We start from the raw sequence: 17,909 nt of genomic DNA on the forward strand, positions 1-17,909 counted from the left end.
CGCCACATTCCAGCAATAAATAAACACCCATAATACAGTTTTTTTTTTGGGTTAGATCGAGATCTAACCCCAAAAACCTGATGATATTGGTCGCGGAAGTCTTATGTGTTAACTAAATAAATGTACTCGCTTACCAGGAAAAAGCGGTACAGCAAGCGTGGCCTAATCACCATCCGTCCGATGTGTACGGAATAAAGTATTTACCACTTGCATGCGTGGGTTGGCTCCAGGTGCCCCAGCTTCCTCCCCACGTGCATAAACACTCAATATTTGAAAGAACACTTCTTCACGTGGAACACGCCTTGTGTGCATGCCCATTGTGCAGCGTTGTGAGATGCATCATGCATGGGACCTGTTCTGGCAGTTTCAAAGATTGAAAATAAGATTTGGTTTTACCCTTTCTGGCAATAAAAACAGGAGGTGTTAAGATGTTCAAACACCAAATCGATACCTTTTGCAAGGAACCAAGTCTGCATGTTCACCACAATGACTTGTCATGAACATGCAATCAAAACATGTTCTGATTCTATCAGCATTGCCTTTGAAACTGATTGGCCTACACCAGCGACAGCCTTCTTTATGTCCTAGTCTCACCAGTGTCAGACCAGAGAACGCCGAAAGGCGAACAGGACAAAGACAATGCACTATGAGAGCATTTCTAGCTCGGGGTGAGCAGCTATACCATGGGACCTTTTTTGTCAGTATTAAAGAATAAAAAATTAAAAAAATAGTTTTGACCCTTTCTGCCAATAAAACAGGAGGTGCTAAGATGTTCAAACACCAAATCAAAACCTTTTGCAAGGAACCAAGTTACTGCATTAACCACAATTACATGTGGTGAACTTGCAAACAAAACGTTCACCGATACTACATGAGATACGATAGCATTAACAACGCTGCTATGTAAAAACTAAATATATATACGTTAGTGTCCGGTGTCACTAACAGTGTCCCATCGTGTCCAGCGTCTCTACAGGCAGAGCCGGAATCCTGGCTACGGTTTTCGCACGACATGGTCTGCTCTGGCACTCAGAACTTCAGCGAAGGCCGCAAGATCGGCGAGGGCAGTCTGGGCACCGTGTACGGGGCCTTCATCTGCCAAACCGACTACGCTGCCAAGCTGCTCCGACAGGTGCTACGGGAACAGTAGGAGGGCACCGCCCTCCTACGGCGCAGCTGGGGTGTCGTGGTGCGCAAGCTCCTTGGCCTCACCTTGAACTGCGATGCGAGTGCATCTTCGTGCTCTTTGTAACAAGTGGATTCTTAATGCACGTACATCGACGTGCGTACGTGTGTATGGGCATCGTAATGGTTAAGCGCGCTGCATTCCGAACCCTGGCGACCCGAGTTCGATTCCTGCTCACGGCCAATACCCGTGGAAATTATCTGAACCGATCTTGGGTCTCCCTCGGTCGACTCGGCCTCAAATGACTATCTGCTGCATGAAGGTCGTGTTCTGCTTGAAGATTGTTTGGACTGGGCGTGCATTTCACTCCCCCTTATTTTGCCAGTGAAATTTTGATGGACAATGTTGTTCTTAACACCGTGTTTGTATTGATAAAATGCGTACAGTTCGAGTGTATGTCTTTGGTTCCGTTGGCTTTAAACACGATGCGTTCGTAAAGAGAAATTTGCGTGCTGAGGATTGTGTTGTTGTCTGTCGCAGACGGGTAGATTTAAAGAGGAGGGCGCTTGGAAAGTTGTTGAGTCGGAAGCCAGAAACCTTTCCCAGTAAGTTCGCAAAAACCAAATGTCAACAATATCACGTCGACTGTCAAAACATGTACCACGACACATTAACATGAGAGATTAAGCAGAAATTTATTTTGAATAAAGCTTCATTATTTCGGACAATTTAACCAGATGGTGGTGGGGGTGGTGGTCACGTGTCTACGGTGTAACAACCATGGGACCTGACGGAGGAGGGTAGAGGGCGTTGGCGAGGTGTGGTAGCAGCGACGCCTTCGACCACGATGACACCCCCATCTTGAGAGCATTCTTTTGTGCTCTCATCCCTACACCTAAAACCGGGGGTGGGGAAGATGCCACCCCCGTACCTACGCTTCTTGAGCCCTGTCGCTCTGAAACGGCGGGCGTGCGAAATACGTCTCCATCACTGAAAAGCCCTCATTTCGCAGCAGGAAAAAGCTCAAGGTGCAATCCCTGCAATTTCTTGCTTTGCTTGTGCCACTGCTGTCGGTGATATGGCCCAGTGGTTAGTGAATTCGCCGGCACTCAGATTGGCTCCCAGCACCAAACAGTTCAGGAAACTCTGCAAGGCTATTTTTTCCGTTTAGCTTTTCCCTGTGTATGTTCCCTCATTTTGATGTTTTTATACGTTTCTTGATTTTATAGGTAGAGACTACCTTCGTTTAATTTATACTGTAAAGTATTGCCATGCCCTCTTTAGTGGGGGCGAGTTCTTGCTCAAAAAATAAATTGAATGAATGAATGATTGGCAGAGGCTCACGGTTAGAGCTCCAGTGCCCACCCTGGTTATAATATATTTGTAATAATCACAGAATACTAAGCGCCATCTGCTCCACAACGGCCGTTAAAGGAAGTCCCCTCTGACGGCATTCGAAAACGAGTGGGCAATTGTGTGCCGGTGTCTTCGTTCCAAATTTGCCAAATTCTAAACATTTCCCACATTGCATAATTTGGATTACACACGGCATGCTTTGCCCCCCCCCCCCCTACTGGCAGACTAATTCCTGATTACAGGCCAGGTACGGGGTCATCTTGTTCCCACAGGGATAGGGATCTGAAACGCCACGGCATTGATTCACAAATGAATTTGTTCCCCGTGTGGCTGCAGGTTGAAACACCCAAATATAATCGTGTTGGCCGGCTACAGCCAGAAGGATGAGCAGTGCTGCCTAATCTACGAGCTGGCGGCAAACGGATCCCTGTCTGACCGGCTCCAGCGTGCGGTGAGTCAGGCTGCAGATCCATGCCCGTAGTTTTAATCGCCGAATGTAACATGCTTTGGCCTTTCGTAATATCTTTTCCCAAACCCCACTAAAGGTGAAGGTGGAAGCGGTGCAGGTATTTGGGCCTACTCTTCTATGATGGACACATGTGTCGGAAGTGCTTGGCCAAGTTAAATGTTCAGTTTGTCAGGCTGTTGTAGAATGAGGATCCGAAGGGCAAGCCGGGTAACTGATTTTGTCATTTATGTTCCAGCAGCCACGTGAAAGATGTTTCCATAGTGGGATGTGGGTTTAAATTAGACAATTGTCTCACCTCGACTCTGACATGAAGTCTCGAGTTGGGGGTAGTATAGGTGAGCCATTGTTGATGGTTACTCATGGAGAGATTTATCTGGGGAAGCCTTCCTGAGTTTCAAGGCTCTCTTTCAGGAGGGTCCTGCATGTTCATGTTTGGCCTATTCCAAACATGAACCTTGAATTTTCGGGCACAATGCTTGTGATGATCGCTTGTTGTGATCGAAATGTCGTAGTTTTTTGTTCATTTTATATTTATTTGTATAAATTTGAACTTATCTACGTGACTTTACAGAAAGACCCAAATAATACATCACATATTTGAAGGCCTTCAACAGTACAGAGCTAATCTTCAATAAAGCATCTACAAAATGTACAGCGGTCTTCCCTGTGCCAAGGCGAAGTTGTCGACCTTAGCCAGGCAGTGGTGGCTATGCGTGCCCAGAATCCAGCACTGTGCAGGTGAGGGTTGGTAGATCACACACACAGATGTTGAGAAGCTCCCTGCCCGTGGGTGTCCGAGGTACATTGTTCCGTCTCGCCAGGAGAAGGCGGTTCGCTCTATCCCGTTTGTACGGGATCGAGCGTTTGCCCTCTCGCACGCGTGGCTTTTCGGCGTGTGCTTTGGTTTCCTCCCACGTTTTCAACACTTATTTATTGGCCGTAAACATCTTTGTATGTAGAGGACCGCAGAGCTTGGGCAATTATTGGCGCTGACACACCGGCTGGTTGCTGCTTTCCCGCTTGTCTGCGGATCCTCTACTTGCCCCCGAGTTGTTCCGTCTCTCCGAGGAGTGAGCGGATACCGTGCGACACTACGTTGCAAGCTTGGAATTATCAACGTGCATGTCGTGGCTACATGCGCAGTATAGAGTGAGCCCCCTGAACTTATTTTTGTTGTGCTGTGAAAATATTTACAGGCTAGAGGAGGTCCCGACGCTTGTGGGTAAGGCGCTTTGCGAATCATCTGCCGCGGGCTGCGTAGCGATGAACAGCGCTGTGCGAGCCCTGTGTCGGCGCACGCTCTTCGCAGCGAACGTCGCACGTGCATGCTCACGCGGCCTCTGTAATCGCACGCTTGCACGCTCAGTATCGTGTGCGTGGGCAAAGCCGCCCCCCCTCCCCCCCCCCGTGGCAATTTCACCTAGCGGGGCGTCGTCCACAAAGCTGTCATCCATTGTTCTCGGTTTATAATTGTGACCGGCAGTTTGCGCGCGGTCGATTGACATGTAAAACCCCACACACACACACTTGGTAGTGTGAGTAGTGTGAAAATGTTACCATAGCTTTATGGACACCCTGTATTTAGTGTGGCTGTAACCCTGCCCAGCATTCCACGTACCATATTAATTCGTGGTGGATGATTTCCCTATACATCGATTAGTATCAGTCCTTCGGCTCATTCCATATTGATCCAACCGCATGTGTGTAAGATTTTATGTTTATTTTTATTCTAATTTACTTTGATGTTTAATGACACACTGTGAATAGAAACATCGAATCTATTTGCTAAATTTGGCGGTGAGGATTGTTTTTTCAACTCACTCGTGTGTGAGCTGAAACCGTGAATAATCGGTGCGTTAAACGCTTGCACACCTGACAATTTCATTTGTTTTGCTGTGTCGGGTGGTGGGGGACGTATTAACGACACAAATTTGGTCAAATTGTCGTGACCGAACGCAAAAATGATTTACGAACGAAAATATTGTTTGCAACAAAACCTACTGGCTAAAAAGCTTTAGGTTACTCAGGTCATATGTTCAAGCTACTATAAAACCTCATACCTATCTACGTTGCCAACGTCTCAGCTCACGCACGCCGGATAACCGTTCTCAAAATCCATCTGCCCGAGCACAACTTGCCTTGCACAATCTTCAACGTCTGCCCGAAAGTAAAAGTGCACGCGAGGCCTCGTGTAGACGTTTGGTCGTTCTGTCCCGTAGGGGGGCACGGCGCCGCTGGGGTGGCGCCGGCGCCTCGCCATCGCCGTGGGCCTGGCCCGCGCCGTCCTCTTCCTGCACTCGTCGCAGGCGGCCCCCGTTGTCCACGGAAACGTCCGCAGGTCGGCCTCCCGACACCCGGCCGCTCGCTCGTTGCTTGCTCGCACGTCGCTCGCTCGCACGTTGCTCGCACGTCGCTCGCTCGCACGTTGCTCGCACGTCGCTCGCACGTCGCTCGCACGTGGCACGTCGCTCGCACGTCGCTCGCTCGTCGCTCGCTCACACGTCGCTCGCTCACACGTCGCTCGCACGTCGCTCGCTCGTCGCTCGCTCACACGTCGCTCGCTCGCTCGTCGCTCTTTCATCGCTCGCTCACACGTCGCTCGCTCACACGTCGCTCGCTCACACGTCGCTCGTCACACGTCACTCGTCGCTCGCTCGTCGCTTGCTCACACGTCGCTCGTCACATGTCGCACGTAGCTCGTAGCGGACCACAGAGCTGCACGTGTGCAGGGAGGCACCAATTGGGGGTTGCCGGGCTTACGTGGGCACGGCCTCACAGTGGCGAGTTTCCCACTCGCGGCCGCCCCTGCTTCATTACCGCTGCTGCGGGGTGGGTTTATCGCGGACGCAGTGACGCGCCGTCTGCTCCGCGGCGGACGCCGATGCTCCCCCCCCGTGGTGTTGTTCGAACAAAAAACAGAGCAGGGAGAGGAGGCGGTTGTGTGCCGGTGTTGTGGTCACCGACTTGCCAAACGTGTGAAAATGTACCCGCGGTGGGGAGGCTCTCGTGCAGAATTCTATCGACAAGAAGGGCTGCAGATGAGTCAATTCCATTCAATCGCTTATTTCCAAAAAAATAGCTACTGCTGTATATTCTGTTTGTGTGTACAGTGGGGGAAAACAGTATTTGATCCCCTGCTGACTTTGTACGTTTGCCCACTGACAAAGAAATGATCAGTCTATCATTTTAATGGTAGGTTTATTTGAACAGTGAGAGACAGAATAACAACAACAAAATCCAGAAAAACGCATGTCAAAAATGTTATAAATTGATTTGCATTGTAATGAGGGAAATAAGTATTTAACCCCTCTGCCAAACATGACTTAGTACTTGTTACTTGTTCTAATATGCAAGTTTCTTGAGTCTACATTAAAATAACATTAACAATATAAGCAACGGTGAAATTGAATCTATAATGTGAACACAGACCTCTGTTTTGGTTTTATGAATTGCTTATTCTTTTTTTTATCAGGAAAGCTTCGACCAATCCTTTGACTGTTTTGGGAAGGTCTGTACATTGGTGGGATGTTTAGTCACCATTTTATATTATTCCAGCTGTGGGAAGGAAGCGGAGAATCCCAGATAGAACCAGGACAGAACAGGGGGCGCACATACAAAGGGCACCCGAGTCAGGAATCGAACCCAGATTGTTGCTTGCCGTGTGGCACGAGTGTTGCCATTGCGCCTCGCTGCCGCCCACTGCCGGCTGTCCCTTCCCCCCTCGACGCCTCTCGCGACTGCGGCATCGTGCGAGCTCCGCAACTGCAGCGTGGATTTGTTTTGTTGGTGTTCGTTTGTGCTGCTGACGAATGAACTGCCCCACCGCCGCCCCCCGGCACCGCACAGCTCAAAGGTGCTGCTGACCGAGGGCTTTGAGCCCAAGCTGGGCGGCTTTGGGCTCGCGAGCCTGCGCCCGTCCCTGGGGCTCGCTCGCGATCACAGCGTCACGGTGACGATGCGCACGAGCCTGCTCGGCAGCCAGCTGGCGTACCTCCCTGACGAGTTCCTGAAGGATGGGCAGCTCTCCACCAGCCTGGACGTTTACAGCTGCGGCATTGTGAGTCGCGCGGGCTTTTTAGGGACGATGTCCTCGCCTGTTAAATTGGGGAAGCTTCACTGCGCCACGGTGGCTATGAGATGTTAACTACCTCGCCTGGTATGCAGGAAGTTGTGGGTTCGATCCCGACCCTGATGCCTGCTGTTTATTTGGAGTTTGCGTGTCTCTCTCTCATCATCATCACGGTAGCTAGGAGATGTTAACTACCTCGCCTGGTATGCAGGAAGTTGTGGGTTCGATCCCGACCCTGATGCCTGCTGTATATTTGGAGTTTGCGTGTCTCTCTCTCATCATCATCACGGTAGCTAGGAGATGTTAACTATCTCGCCTGGTATGCAGAAAGTTGTGGGTTCGATCCCGACCCTGATGCCTGCTGTATATTTGGAGTTTGCGTGTCTCTCTCCCCGTGGTCTCGTGGACTTTTGTTCGGGACCTCTTTGTTTTTCCCTCCACATTTAGAAACGTGCGTTCAGAGTAATTGGCTGCTGTAAAATGTCCACATGATAAGCCACTTCTCGTTGAGCTATCATTTGTGGCCAGGTCGCTTCTGAAAAATAGCTCTGGCTCAGTGGGCCTTACCTGGTAAAATAAAAATCGTTTAAAGAGAGTATCAGGTATCTTTTTTTTTCCCAGGGGGCTTCTGCAATAGGGTCATAGGTGAATCCCTTTAAAATAATTGTTTTGTTTGCGGGGAAAAAAACTGGAGTAGCCAGAGGTAACCCGGAGATAACCCATGCCTACGCGGGGATTACACTCACAGATCCCCACAGCTGAGAGCCTTTTTGAGACCTCCGGTCTGATTTTCAACGGAAGCCTGGGACAAACTAAACAGCGTAAAGCGTATCAAATAAATACTAAATGAAAATTAAGCATATCGGTTGCAAGAATAGGTACAGGTTTACAATATCTGAAAGGGTGGAGCACTTGTACAGCAGTCAGGCCACAGACCGTCAACCTTGTGGACACGAGTTTGATTCCAGGCCACGTGTAACATCAGTGGCAAGTGAAATCTGAGCCGGTCCTAGCTCCACATTCGCCGACAAGCACTGACCAGTATGGTGAACTATGGTCAAACCAACCCCCTTGGCTGACAGGCCAGTTCGGGAGGCCTTTATCCAGCGGTGGAATGACAGTGTTGTTGTATGTTGTCACTTGAGTATGGACGCGATATCTTGACTATCCTTAACAAAACTGCAATGTCTGTCGCTCAAAATGCACGCTCCTCTTGTTTGTCCCAATCCCAAGGTTCTGCTTGAGCTTCTGAGTGGGATCAAGGCCTACGATGCCAGCCGGAAGCCCCGATTACTGGTAAACCTTTCCCTCCTCTACAGTTTCCATCTCCTTTGTGAATTATATTTTGAGCAATCGGACAAACACTATTCACTCACACTGGCCTGGGGAGGCCTTAATCCTACGGTGAGTTAATAGAGGGCCGTGATTTATTGATTTCCCATCGCTGTGAAGCCCTTTTCTCTAAGCACAGTTGCTGAACACAGGCCCCCGAAGACCCGAAATGTTAAGTGGCAGCAAAACACATCACCATCGTCATCGCGATCGCAGTTGTGTTAGATAAAAGTTAACACTTTTCTTGAATCGAGCAAAGGCTGTTATGGGAACTTGGGATGGCACTCTGAAGTGGAGCAGTGCGAGGAAAGAGTCTGACAGGTGTTGTGACCTGCGGTGTGTGACCTGCGGTGTGTGGTGGTTGAACGGAGAACGGATGATACCAAACCATCTGTTTGTTTAATGAACTCAACTTGCTTGTATCACCCCCTGTCTCTATGTGTGTGTGTGGGGGGAGCGGTGGCGCAATGGTTCGCGCACTGCGCTTAGAACCCATCGACCCGAGTTCAATTCCTGCTCACGACCAATATCGGTGGCAAATATTTGAACCGGTCCTGGGCTGCCCCTAGATCGACTCAGCCTCAAATGAGTACCTGGTGCGATGTGTAAACATCGCCACTGGGGAGACAAAGGCGGCCGATCTAGTGCTGGCCACCCACCCCCTCGTGTACCCTTCCGGCCTTCATAGTTGCTACTCACTACCAGCACTTGCCCCAACAGTCTGTTAATGCTATACGGGGGACCTTTATGTGTGTGCGTGCTGGGAGCAGTGGCGCAATGGTTAGCGCACTGCGCTACGGACCTAGCGACCTGAGTTCAATTCCCGCTCACGAACAATATCAGTGGCGAATATTTGAACCGGTCCGGGGCTTCTCCTAGATGGCCTCGGCCTCCAATGAGTACCTGGTGCGATGTGTAAACTTCGCCCCTGGAGAGACAAAAGTGGCCGGGCGTGGTGCTGGCCACCCGCCCCGTCATGTGCCACAGTGCCGGCCTTCATAGGTGCTACTCGCTAACAGCACTTGCCCCAACACACTGTTAAGGTTGTACGCGGGATCTTTGTCTTTGATGATAAATATATATTGAACGCCGTTTGTTTTTGGAGAGCAGAAGGACTTGGTCCTGGACAGCGATCCCTCGCTGCCGCCAGAGCAGCTTGTAGACAAGACTGCGGGTGCCTGGCCGTCGTCCGTGTCGTCCGCCCTACTCGCGCTCGCCCTTCGGTGCATCGGGACACGCAAGTCGCGGCCTCACATCAGAGAGGTAACAACAGCGACATCGGTGGCATCTGCTGTGCGTTGTTGTTCTTTTTGCTTTGCACTTCATTGGAATACTACATAATCACTTATTTAGCACCTTAACCAAGGCACTTTATAAAGAATTCACAACGGTACTACATATGAATGTTGTGGTGGACATGAGGTGAATGAAATAGACGAGAGGAAGCAATAGTGCGAATCTGTGATGCGTGAATTCGGTGAAAGTGAAATTGATGAGAGGAAATGATGATGAATGGAGTGAATGAACGGGGAATGAGTGTTCGCCATATCATGAGAATATGAAGAGGGAACGGTAACGGTGGCGGTTACGGGGGTAGAGATTAAGGGGGTCGTGGGGTGAGCGAGGGAAAACAAGTGACGTTAGAGTGAGGAGCGGAAACGAGTGAGCGGAGGTGACCGCTGGATGTGGAGGGGGAAGTTTGTTCCAGTGAAGGGGGGGGGGGAGAAGAGAGGAAGAGCGAAAGCGCGGATTGAGCACCAGCTGAAGGAGTGACATATACACATATATACATATATACACATATATACACACATATATACACATATATACATATATACACATATATACATATATACACATATATATACATATATACACATATATACACAAATATACAACAACAACCGCCATTCACCACTAAGTGGCGGTGACGTCACCACGACGCTTGTGCCAGGCTATGTGCACCCTGAGGCCACGTGAAGTGTCGAACGCCCGCTGGCAGGAGGTCACGGGGCAGACCCAGGTGCCACAAATATATGCACATATATACACATATATACACGCATATATACATATATGTACACGAGTGGCGAGATATGGTGGGCCGTTGTGTGCAGAGACCGGTCCGGGGCACCAAGTCTCTCCTCCGTTGTCATGCTGCCTTCCGCTGCACCCTCTTCATCCGTTTGCACGGCCATCGTTGTCCGACACCACCCAGGGTCACCGTTACTTTTCCCTCCTCTCGGTCTTTGCTCAAATGATCTTCTCACCATCACTTTCCTGCAGCTGGCCGCCGGTCCCTCTTGACTCCTACGTGTCGCCGATCCAGATTTAATTTCCTCTTATTAGTTGAATGGAAAAGGAACAGCATTTTATCATCTGCTGCAGCAGGTTATAAATTATTACTTCACATTGCTCGAATTATGTATTGAAAGTAAGAATAGTCTTGTTTAGTTTGTGCATCTCTCTTGGCAAGGGAGGCCTTCATAGTTATACATTGGAGAGACGACTATTTATTTGTGGAAATGGGTTTTATTATCATTTCTGATGTGGACACAACATAATGCACACGTGGTAAGGGTGCAGCCCTGCCATTTCTAGCTTACACCACCGCTGGAAGAAGGCCCTCGACTATAAGGGAGCCTTGCACCACGTGTGTTTTAAATATCGAATACAAACACAGAACTGAGTTAGTTTCAAACGTAAAGCGGTGAATATCCTCGTGCTTTGTCTATTTTCATTCAGGTCTACGAAGAACTCGAAATCCTTCACAAAGGACACTTCACAGATGATCTACACGTGTTTGCCGGTTCCACGTTCGGAGGAACCTTTGCAAATGCTCCTCAGCAGCACAGACCGCAACGCCGTAGACCGGCAGAGATGACGGACGTTCATTCGGCCGAGCTGCCGCTCGCAGTACCCGCTGCAGGCCCTCGCAGCCTCAAAGCAGGCGGTGCAGCCGTAGCAAAAAGTGACGTTGCCAGCTGCAAACCTGTCGATGCCAGGAGCCTTCGACACGAGGACGGTACAAAGAAAGCCTACGGCGGTGTATCCAAAGCTGACGCCTTCGAAGTATTTCCACACGAGGGCACCACTTCTTCGCTGCTTTTGCAAAGCCTCGAAGCGTCGTTCAAAGCTGACACCGACTCGTGGACATTTGATTTGATCGAAGCAAAATATGGCCGAGCTCCCGCCGAGTCTCTGGATCCTGTGATGCAGCTGGAACTGGAGGCGGCGCGTGGCGAAGACAAGTCTGACGGAAGGCGCTCGGCGGAGCCGTTCGACCGTGCCGACGCCGAGGCGGTGAGCAGTCGCGTACCTCGGGCAGACCACGGCGCTGGCGCGGCAAGCGAGGCCCTGAGCGGGCTCTCCCTCTCTCGCGCAAGGGAAGATGCCGCCGCCGCCGCCAGACGGGATGCCCTCGCGGACGTTGAGCCAGAGGTAGTCGGGGCCGATTCGTGCACGGCCCCCGAGGAGAGATTCCCACGGGAACGTCCCCCGGGTGGTGGCGCCGACGAGGGCGGTCCCTGCGAGGATTCTACAAAGCCGGCGGCTGCCGCTGGGGAAACGTCTCAGGAAGGTCCAAGTAATTTCGAGGCAGGGAGTGTAAGCGAGCAGGCTGGAGCGTGTGGGTCAACGGGGGCCTACGAATCGCAGCATATTTCTAGAGGTAAGTAAAAACTAAAATGAAGGTGAAGATCCGCTTGTCCAGAATGTGTAGCCATCACTGTAGAGCAGTATATGTGGACCGAGTAATGCTTTTCTTTTCTTCTAAGCAAAATTATTTTTTAATGAATCGTTTACAATGTAACTCGTGTTCCTACAGCGGCAAGATCATCCTAAAACCAACGATTAAGTCAAACAGAGTGCGTTGGCCGTCGGTGTCCGGGCCAGAGAGCAAAAACCCCGTCGCTGTCATCATCGCCAGGCATCAAGTCTGCACTAACCACACGTACTTGTGGCAAAACATGCAAACAAACACGCTCTGATAATTGATGCATTGTCTTTGAAACTGATCGGCCTACACCAGAGACAGCCTTCTTCATGGCCTAGTCTCATCACCGGTGTTAAGAGTCTTTGCAGACTTGATGCGTTGAAAAAAGGTTTTTATTTGGTGTTTGACCATCTTACCACCTCCTGTTTTATTGCCAGAAAGAGTCAAACCTCTTCTTATTTTTCATCGTTTTGTATACTGGCAATAAAGAGGTCCCAAAGAGACACCTCTAACACGTTTCCTGGTTTGTAACCGCGGGTTGTTTGGCACAAAGTCTTCTAATTTCACCGCATGCGCTGGGACCTTCCTGGAGCAGCACGTGGAGCGACGCGTCTGACACCACGCCAAACAACGTTCACTACGACCCGAAAACACGTCGGAGAACTACACGGCACAACCGCAAAACGCCTACGTGATATCAAATAAATACGTGTGTGTGTGTTGGGCAGTGGCCCTTAATAATTTCTGTGCTCTGGAGAAATAAGCATGACGGGACAAACCCAGTGCGATGTGATGCCTGACAAAACCGCTCGATTTTTACAAAATTCTATTTACTTACAGAAATGCATACGCATCCTGCCAAGGTGAGGATGATGAACAAAATCCAGCTGTACATGGAGGGACGTATCGACACAGCAGAGCTGGTCTCTCTGGATGCAGGTAAGAGCGTGGAAGGCGAGAACCGTTGGTCAGCGATCGCGTGGACTCCTCCAGACGTTGCTGGAAGGAATATGGATATCGAGGCTTCATGTGCTCGGCTGTCTGGCATGAGTTTAAGCTTTGTAAATGTAAAAAAAGTATTTTTTTATGAGTCGCACGTATTGAAATGTTTGGCGAGTGACATCGATAATATTTCTTAATTCTTTTTTTTCAGTGTTTTTGAGACACTGTTCTTTATCAAAATTTATTATGAATAGCCAAGCACATTTATTTATGGAAAATTTATTCTGCCCCCGATGACTTCTGAGGAAATAGTTTTGTGGAAAAATATATATGTAACGTTTACCAATTAGGCCTTTTGTGTGTTGATTTTTAACAGATTTTTTACCAAAATATTACGACCATATCGCTCGGAATGCTTTCGAATCTTGTCAGGACTCAGAAGCAAAGCACGTTTTGAGCCCGGACAGTGTTTTAATGGGTGGCTGCTGACCATTAAACAGGTGCTTATAAGCTGCTGCGGGGCTACGTTGCGGGCAGCAGGTGGCAGTGCAGAACCACACATTGTCCTGCTTCACATGCATGCTCCCACGTGCATACTGCCCGCCTTCCACTCTGCCACACCGATCGGCGTGGGAAAGTATGGTTAAAAAACAAAACCCTCATGCTTGCGGACGCTTTCGTCCAGCAGTTGATAGACCACAAGAGATGCGGATGAAATAACATTCATCATTTGGTGTTCAATCTCATTGCATCAACATGAATACCCTAATTTATATGAATATTTGTTTTTTTTAGATCAAGATCAAGCCGCAGCTGAAGAAAATCACTCTTCATAGTCTCAAGCAGGCTGTTGATGAACGCAAATAGCAAGCAGATATTGTACACAGCACGGCAGACTCAAACAGCCTAGAATGTGGTGCATCGCCACAGCAGGAGAACACAGCATAGTTACCTTCAGTTCCCTCCGGGGCGTTTGCCTCGGATGTGTAAATGCTCCAACTGAATTGGTCTCATTGTTGTGTTAAGGAGACCCTGCAGTGTCACGTAAAAATGTTGTTCGACCATTCCATCTTCTTCCTGGCATTGTTCCCGCTCGTGTGGGCTTGGCCCTATTCTCCACCCATCCCTGTCCTGAGCCAACATCTGAAGTATCTCTCATCACTTCCAGCCACCACCGCCCTCTGGGCCTGCCTCTCGGCCTCTGCCCAGGCACTTCCATGTTCGTCACCTGAATCCCCAAGTGGTTTCCTCTCTTCTTGTGACTTTTCCTAGCCACCTGAGTCAACGTTTTTTCAGGGTAGCAGAGCTATTGTGTGGGCCACCATGTGTGACAGTGATTCACGGCTAAGGAGGAGGTGTGAACTCGGGTTTTTATCCAAAGGGGCTTGTGGTGGTGCAGAGCCCACGCGTGCACCACACTAGCGCCGACCCTGCAGAACAAGGCATGGCAGATGTGATCAGCTGCTGGACATGGTGTGAAAAGAGCTTCATAGCTCATCGGATTCCTCCAGGATTTTTTAAGATTCTGATTTATTCATCGATGGAAAATTAAAAACAGGTCGCAGTGTGATTGCTGCAGTCACTACTAGACAGATCATGGGTCACATGATCCAGCACTGCCCGCACCGCCGATTCACAGACCCATGGGTCACATGATCCAGCACTGCCCGCACCACCGATTCACAGATCATGGGTCACATGATCCAGCACTGCCCGCACCGCCGATTCACAGGCCCATGGGTCACATGATCCAGCACTGCCCGCACCACCGATTCACAGACCATGGGTCACATGATCCAGCACTGCCCGCACCACCGATTCACATACCATGGGTCACATGATCCAGCACTGCCCGCACCACCGATTCACAGACCATGCCATACAAAAGATAGCAGGGCTGCGCCCGTTACCTTTCACTCCTGATGTGTGTGTGCTTTGGGGCTGAGACTGGAAAACTTGCACGCGCCCCATCGCAGCGCTCGCTGGCGTTAACGCAAAGAGAAGAAACTTCCGACCCCATGTGGAGCTGGGCTTAGCATGGATTACCACTGGCTGGGCCTACCACTGGCTGATAGCGTTTTATTTTACCAGGTGCAAGGCCCACTGAGCTACGTAGCCCTTTTTCAGAAGTGACCTGGCCACAAATGATAGCTCAAACGAGAAGTGCCTTATCGTGTGCGAATTTCTAGCAGCCAAATACTCTAAACGCGTGATGTTGATTCGAAATTTGGAGGGGAAAAACCGGAGGACCCGGAGAAAAATCAACGCGACCACGGGGAGAGAGAGAAGCATGCAAACTCCAAATATACAGGTGTTACGGTCGGGATCGAATCCACAACCTCCTGTATACCAGGCAAAGTATTTAACATCTTGCCACCGTGACTCATTCCATTCATTGTTCATTGTTATACAGGCATGTCGATTCATCATCATCCATGATCAGTCCACTGCTGGAGGAAGGCCTTGCCAAGCCGGTGCCTGCGTTGCAGTGATTCATCCAGAACCTACGCACCTATTATTGCCAATTCGTATCAAAGTTTTTGTACATATATTGGTAAAATATTAGTCAAACCTGTTATGCTAAAAACACAAATAAAAAAATGTGAACGTTATGAATTGTTAAGTGATAAGCTCTTAATTGTAATGCTTAAGTTTTTATTTTACCATTGCAGCGCGTCACTCGTCAGCGTGCGGACATTGAGTACATTTTAGTACGTGGCCGTGTTGGCTATATTAGCACATAACGTTTTTTAATAGATCAATGTGAAACATGTTATTGTTGGATGAACCGGTTTGTGTAGAAACTAATTTCTAACTTACGGAAAATCAAAAAGCATAATCAAATACAAACATGGTCCAAAGTTTCTTCCGTAAAAATTGACCGGTCAGTATTGTCGCCAACGTCTTCGTTACAGGTTGTCCTCACTTTGTGGTGGATGCATTCCAAAAAAACGGTGGCGCACGAAGCGAAATCGCGCAGCCACGGAGCGGCACGGTCACCCAACCCACAATGCGCCGCACGCGGAGACGGATGCCTTCCGATTAGCGTGGACAGTCCACACACACACACACTGTCGTGTCCCACATCTGACTGCACAGTCGCATACGAGTGCATTCGAACCACACAAAGCGAATTTTGGGTAGAAATAGATTAGCCGCGTGTATGCAACATCACACACAAACCGAACCCGCGCGTAGCGAGGGGAAAGCCGTTCTTGGCTTCTACGCTTGGCGGTTTGGGCATCGCCGGTGTTGCAGTCGGTGTGTGCCAGACGAGCGCTCGAGAGATTTCGCACGATGCAATATCCATCAAGGCCGTAGCCATGGAGTCAACATTGGGGGGGATCAAATCTCCCAGGGGGCCTGGGGGTCTCCCCCCCCCCAGAAAAAAATGGAAATTTGAAAACGAATTTCCTGCCTTAAATATAAAAAATTTCAGTAACACGTGGGATGGACTTTTTTATAACAATGGCTAATAGTGTATTGTATTACATTGCTGTTTTTTTACCTTTTCTTGTTTCATTGTATGTAATGGGATTAATAAAGTACAACCATAACCACAATCATATAAACAGAAATCTATTCATTGTCATATGAAGACAAGTCCAGATATTGTGGCCAAGGTTTAGCAACATAGCATAGCAATTATTTTTTTATATTTTTATAGCATTGGGGGGTACATTTTGAGCATATGTTATAATTACGGCCTTGATATCCATTGATGCTTGGGTCTGATCGCGAAAGTAAAATGTTGTGTCGTAAACCCTCCTCCACCCAACACAGCCAATGGATAAAGTTTGTCGCGTTAACAAATGTACTGATTTATTACTACTGCTGGGCACAATCCTGGCAGCTGCCTTTTGATGTTGGCTGTAACTACCCGTGAAACCTCTTCTCTGTTGTCAAATGTGTGTGGATCACTCTCCCACAATCGACTGGTGGTACTGCTGAAGCAGTAATATACTGGCACGTTTGTTCATCACGTGACAACTTTTTAAAAATCTTGAATCGTAGTGGTCGAGATATCATATCGATTACGGTGTCAAGGTTCGCAAAGCTAAGGATATCGAAAGTGAGATTTGTAATACATATTACCAACACTTATTTTGCTTGGTGTGAGGAGACTAACCATTTGAATGTTGGAGATTGTATATTTATTGTATATTTTGCAGTAAGTAGTTGAAATTAAACTATTCTTATGAATTGTATTTTGTTGCATTTACTTTCCTTTTTATAATTTAAGATACGCATCTTAAACATTCACATCCTCCAATTGTTTGTTTTTCGATTTTGTAGAATTATGTTAAGTTTTTTTAATATGCCAACATCTATCATTGCGTGTAAATGTCGCGTTGCTTCAGCTTGACGTTTTACACATTCCGCTTTTGCCTTGAGCACAGCGTATTTCAGGTACTTTCTCGAGATGGGCTAGCCAATTATTTAATTAATTACTCTCCAATTATGTTTGGTAAACCAATTACATGAGACAGCAGTTAAAAAATGTTTCACCTCTTATTCAGGCGTGCGACGATGGGCAGGTGATTGCTTTTGTGGTGTCATCAGCCGCATCACACTGGGCGGAGCTCTATGGGGTTTCACACCTTCCTAGAGGCAAGGTGTTGGGGTGGCCGTCATTTTTAAAGTCCTTGGATCTTGAGCTTGTTGTGGCACTTCATCGGGACCCAGTGGAGAGATCCGAGAGGGTGATGTTTCATTTGTGGGTGTGGGCGATGAGGACTCTTGCTGTGAGATTTAAATTTTTTCCGAGGCCTCAGGAAATTATTGCAGTCGGAGGTGACTCGGGTATGAGGGTCTTGGCTGTGGAGACACTAAACTTAGTAGAGATGTTGCACATGTGGAAGTTAAGAGCTCCTGCAGAGTTGGGATGCGTCGACAATTT

At 48.7% G+C, this 17,909-nt stretch overlaps 1 protein-coding gene across 4 annotated transcripts in view; it reads left to right on the top strand.

Annotated features, from left to right (window-relative positions):
• The window catches only part of LOC116952675 (interleukin-1 receptor-associated kinase 3-like), a 31,316-nt gene extending 14,099 nt beyond the window's left edge, over positions 1 to 17,217 (top strand). Inside the window, exons 6-15 of one of the 4 annotated variants that reach the window (XR_004404499.2) lie at positions 966 to 1,132; positions 1,667 to 1,731; positions 2,819 to 2,933; positions 5,171 to 5,289; positions 6,798 to 7,008; positions 8,254 to 8,316; positions 9,463 to 9,615; positions 11,098 to 12,022; positions 12,179 to 12,304; positions 12,908 to 13,004. Coding sequence is in view for 2 of the 4 variants with exons in the window: in XM_032972246.2 (XP_032828137.1) it covers positions 966 to 1,132; positions 1,667 to 1,731; positions 2,819 to 2,933; positions 5,171 to 5,289; positions 6,798 to 7,008; positions 8,254 to 8,316; positions 9,463 to 9,615; positions 11,098 to 12,022; positions 12,908 to 13,006; positions 13,805 to 13,845 (1,958 nt within the window). In the remaining 2 variants the exon portion in view is untranslated. Of the gene's footprint in view, positions 1 to 965; positions 1,133 to 1,666; positions 1,732 to 2,818; positions 2,934 to 5,170; positions 5,290 to 6,797; positions 7,009 to 8,253; positions 8,317 to 9,462; positions 9,616 to 11,097; positions 12,023 to 12,178; positions 12,573 to 12,907; positions 13,007 to 13,804 lie in introns of those variants that run through there. The other 3 variants (XR_004404500.2, XM_032972246.2, XM_076074431.1) reach the window with 3 other exon arrangements.
• The last annotated feature ends 692 nt before the right edge of the window (positions 17,218 to 17,909 follow it).

Source organism: Petromyzon marinus, chromosome 48 (assembly GCF_048934315.1).
Source record: "Petromyzon marinus isolate PM22_M1 ecotype Great Lakes invasive population chromosome 48, UKy_Petmar_22M1.pri1.0, whole genome shotgun sequence".
Classification (NCBI taxonomy): Eukaryota; Metazoa; Chordata; class Hyperoartia; order Petromyzontiformes; family Petromyzontidae; genus Petromyzon; species Petromyzon marinus.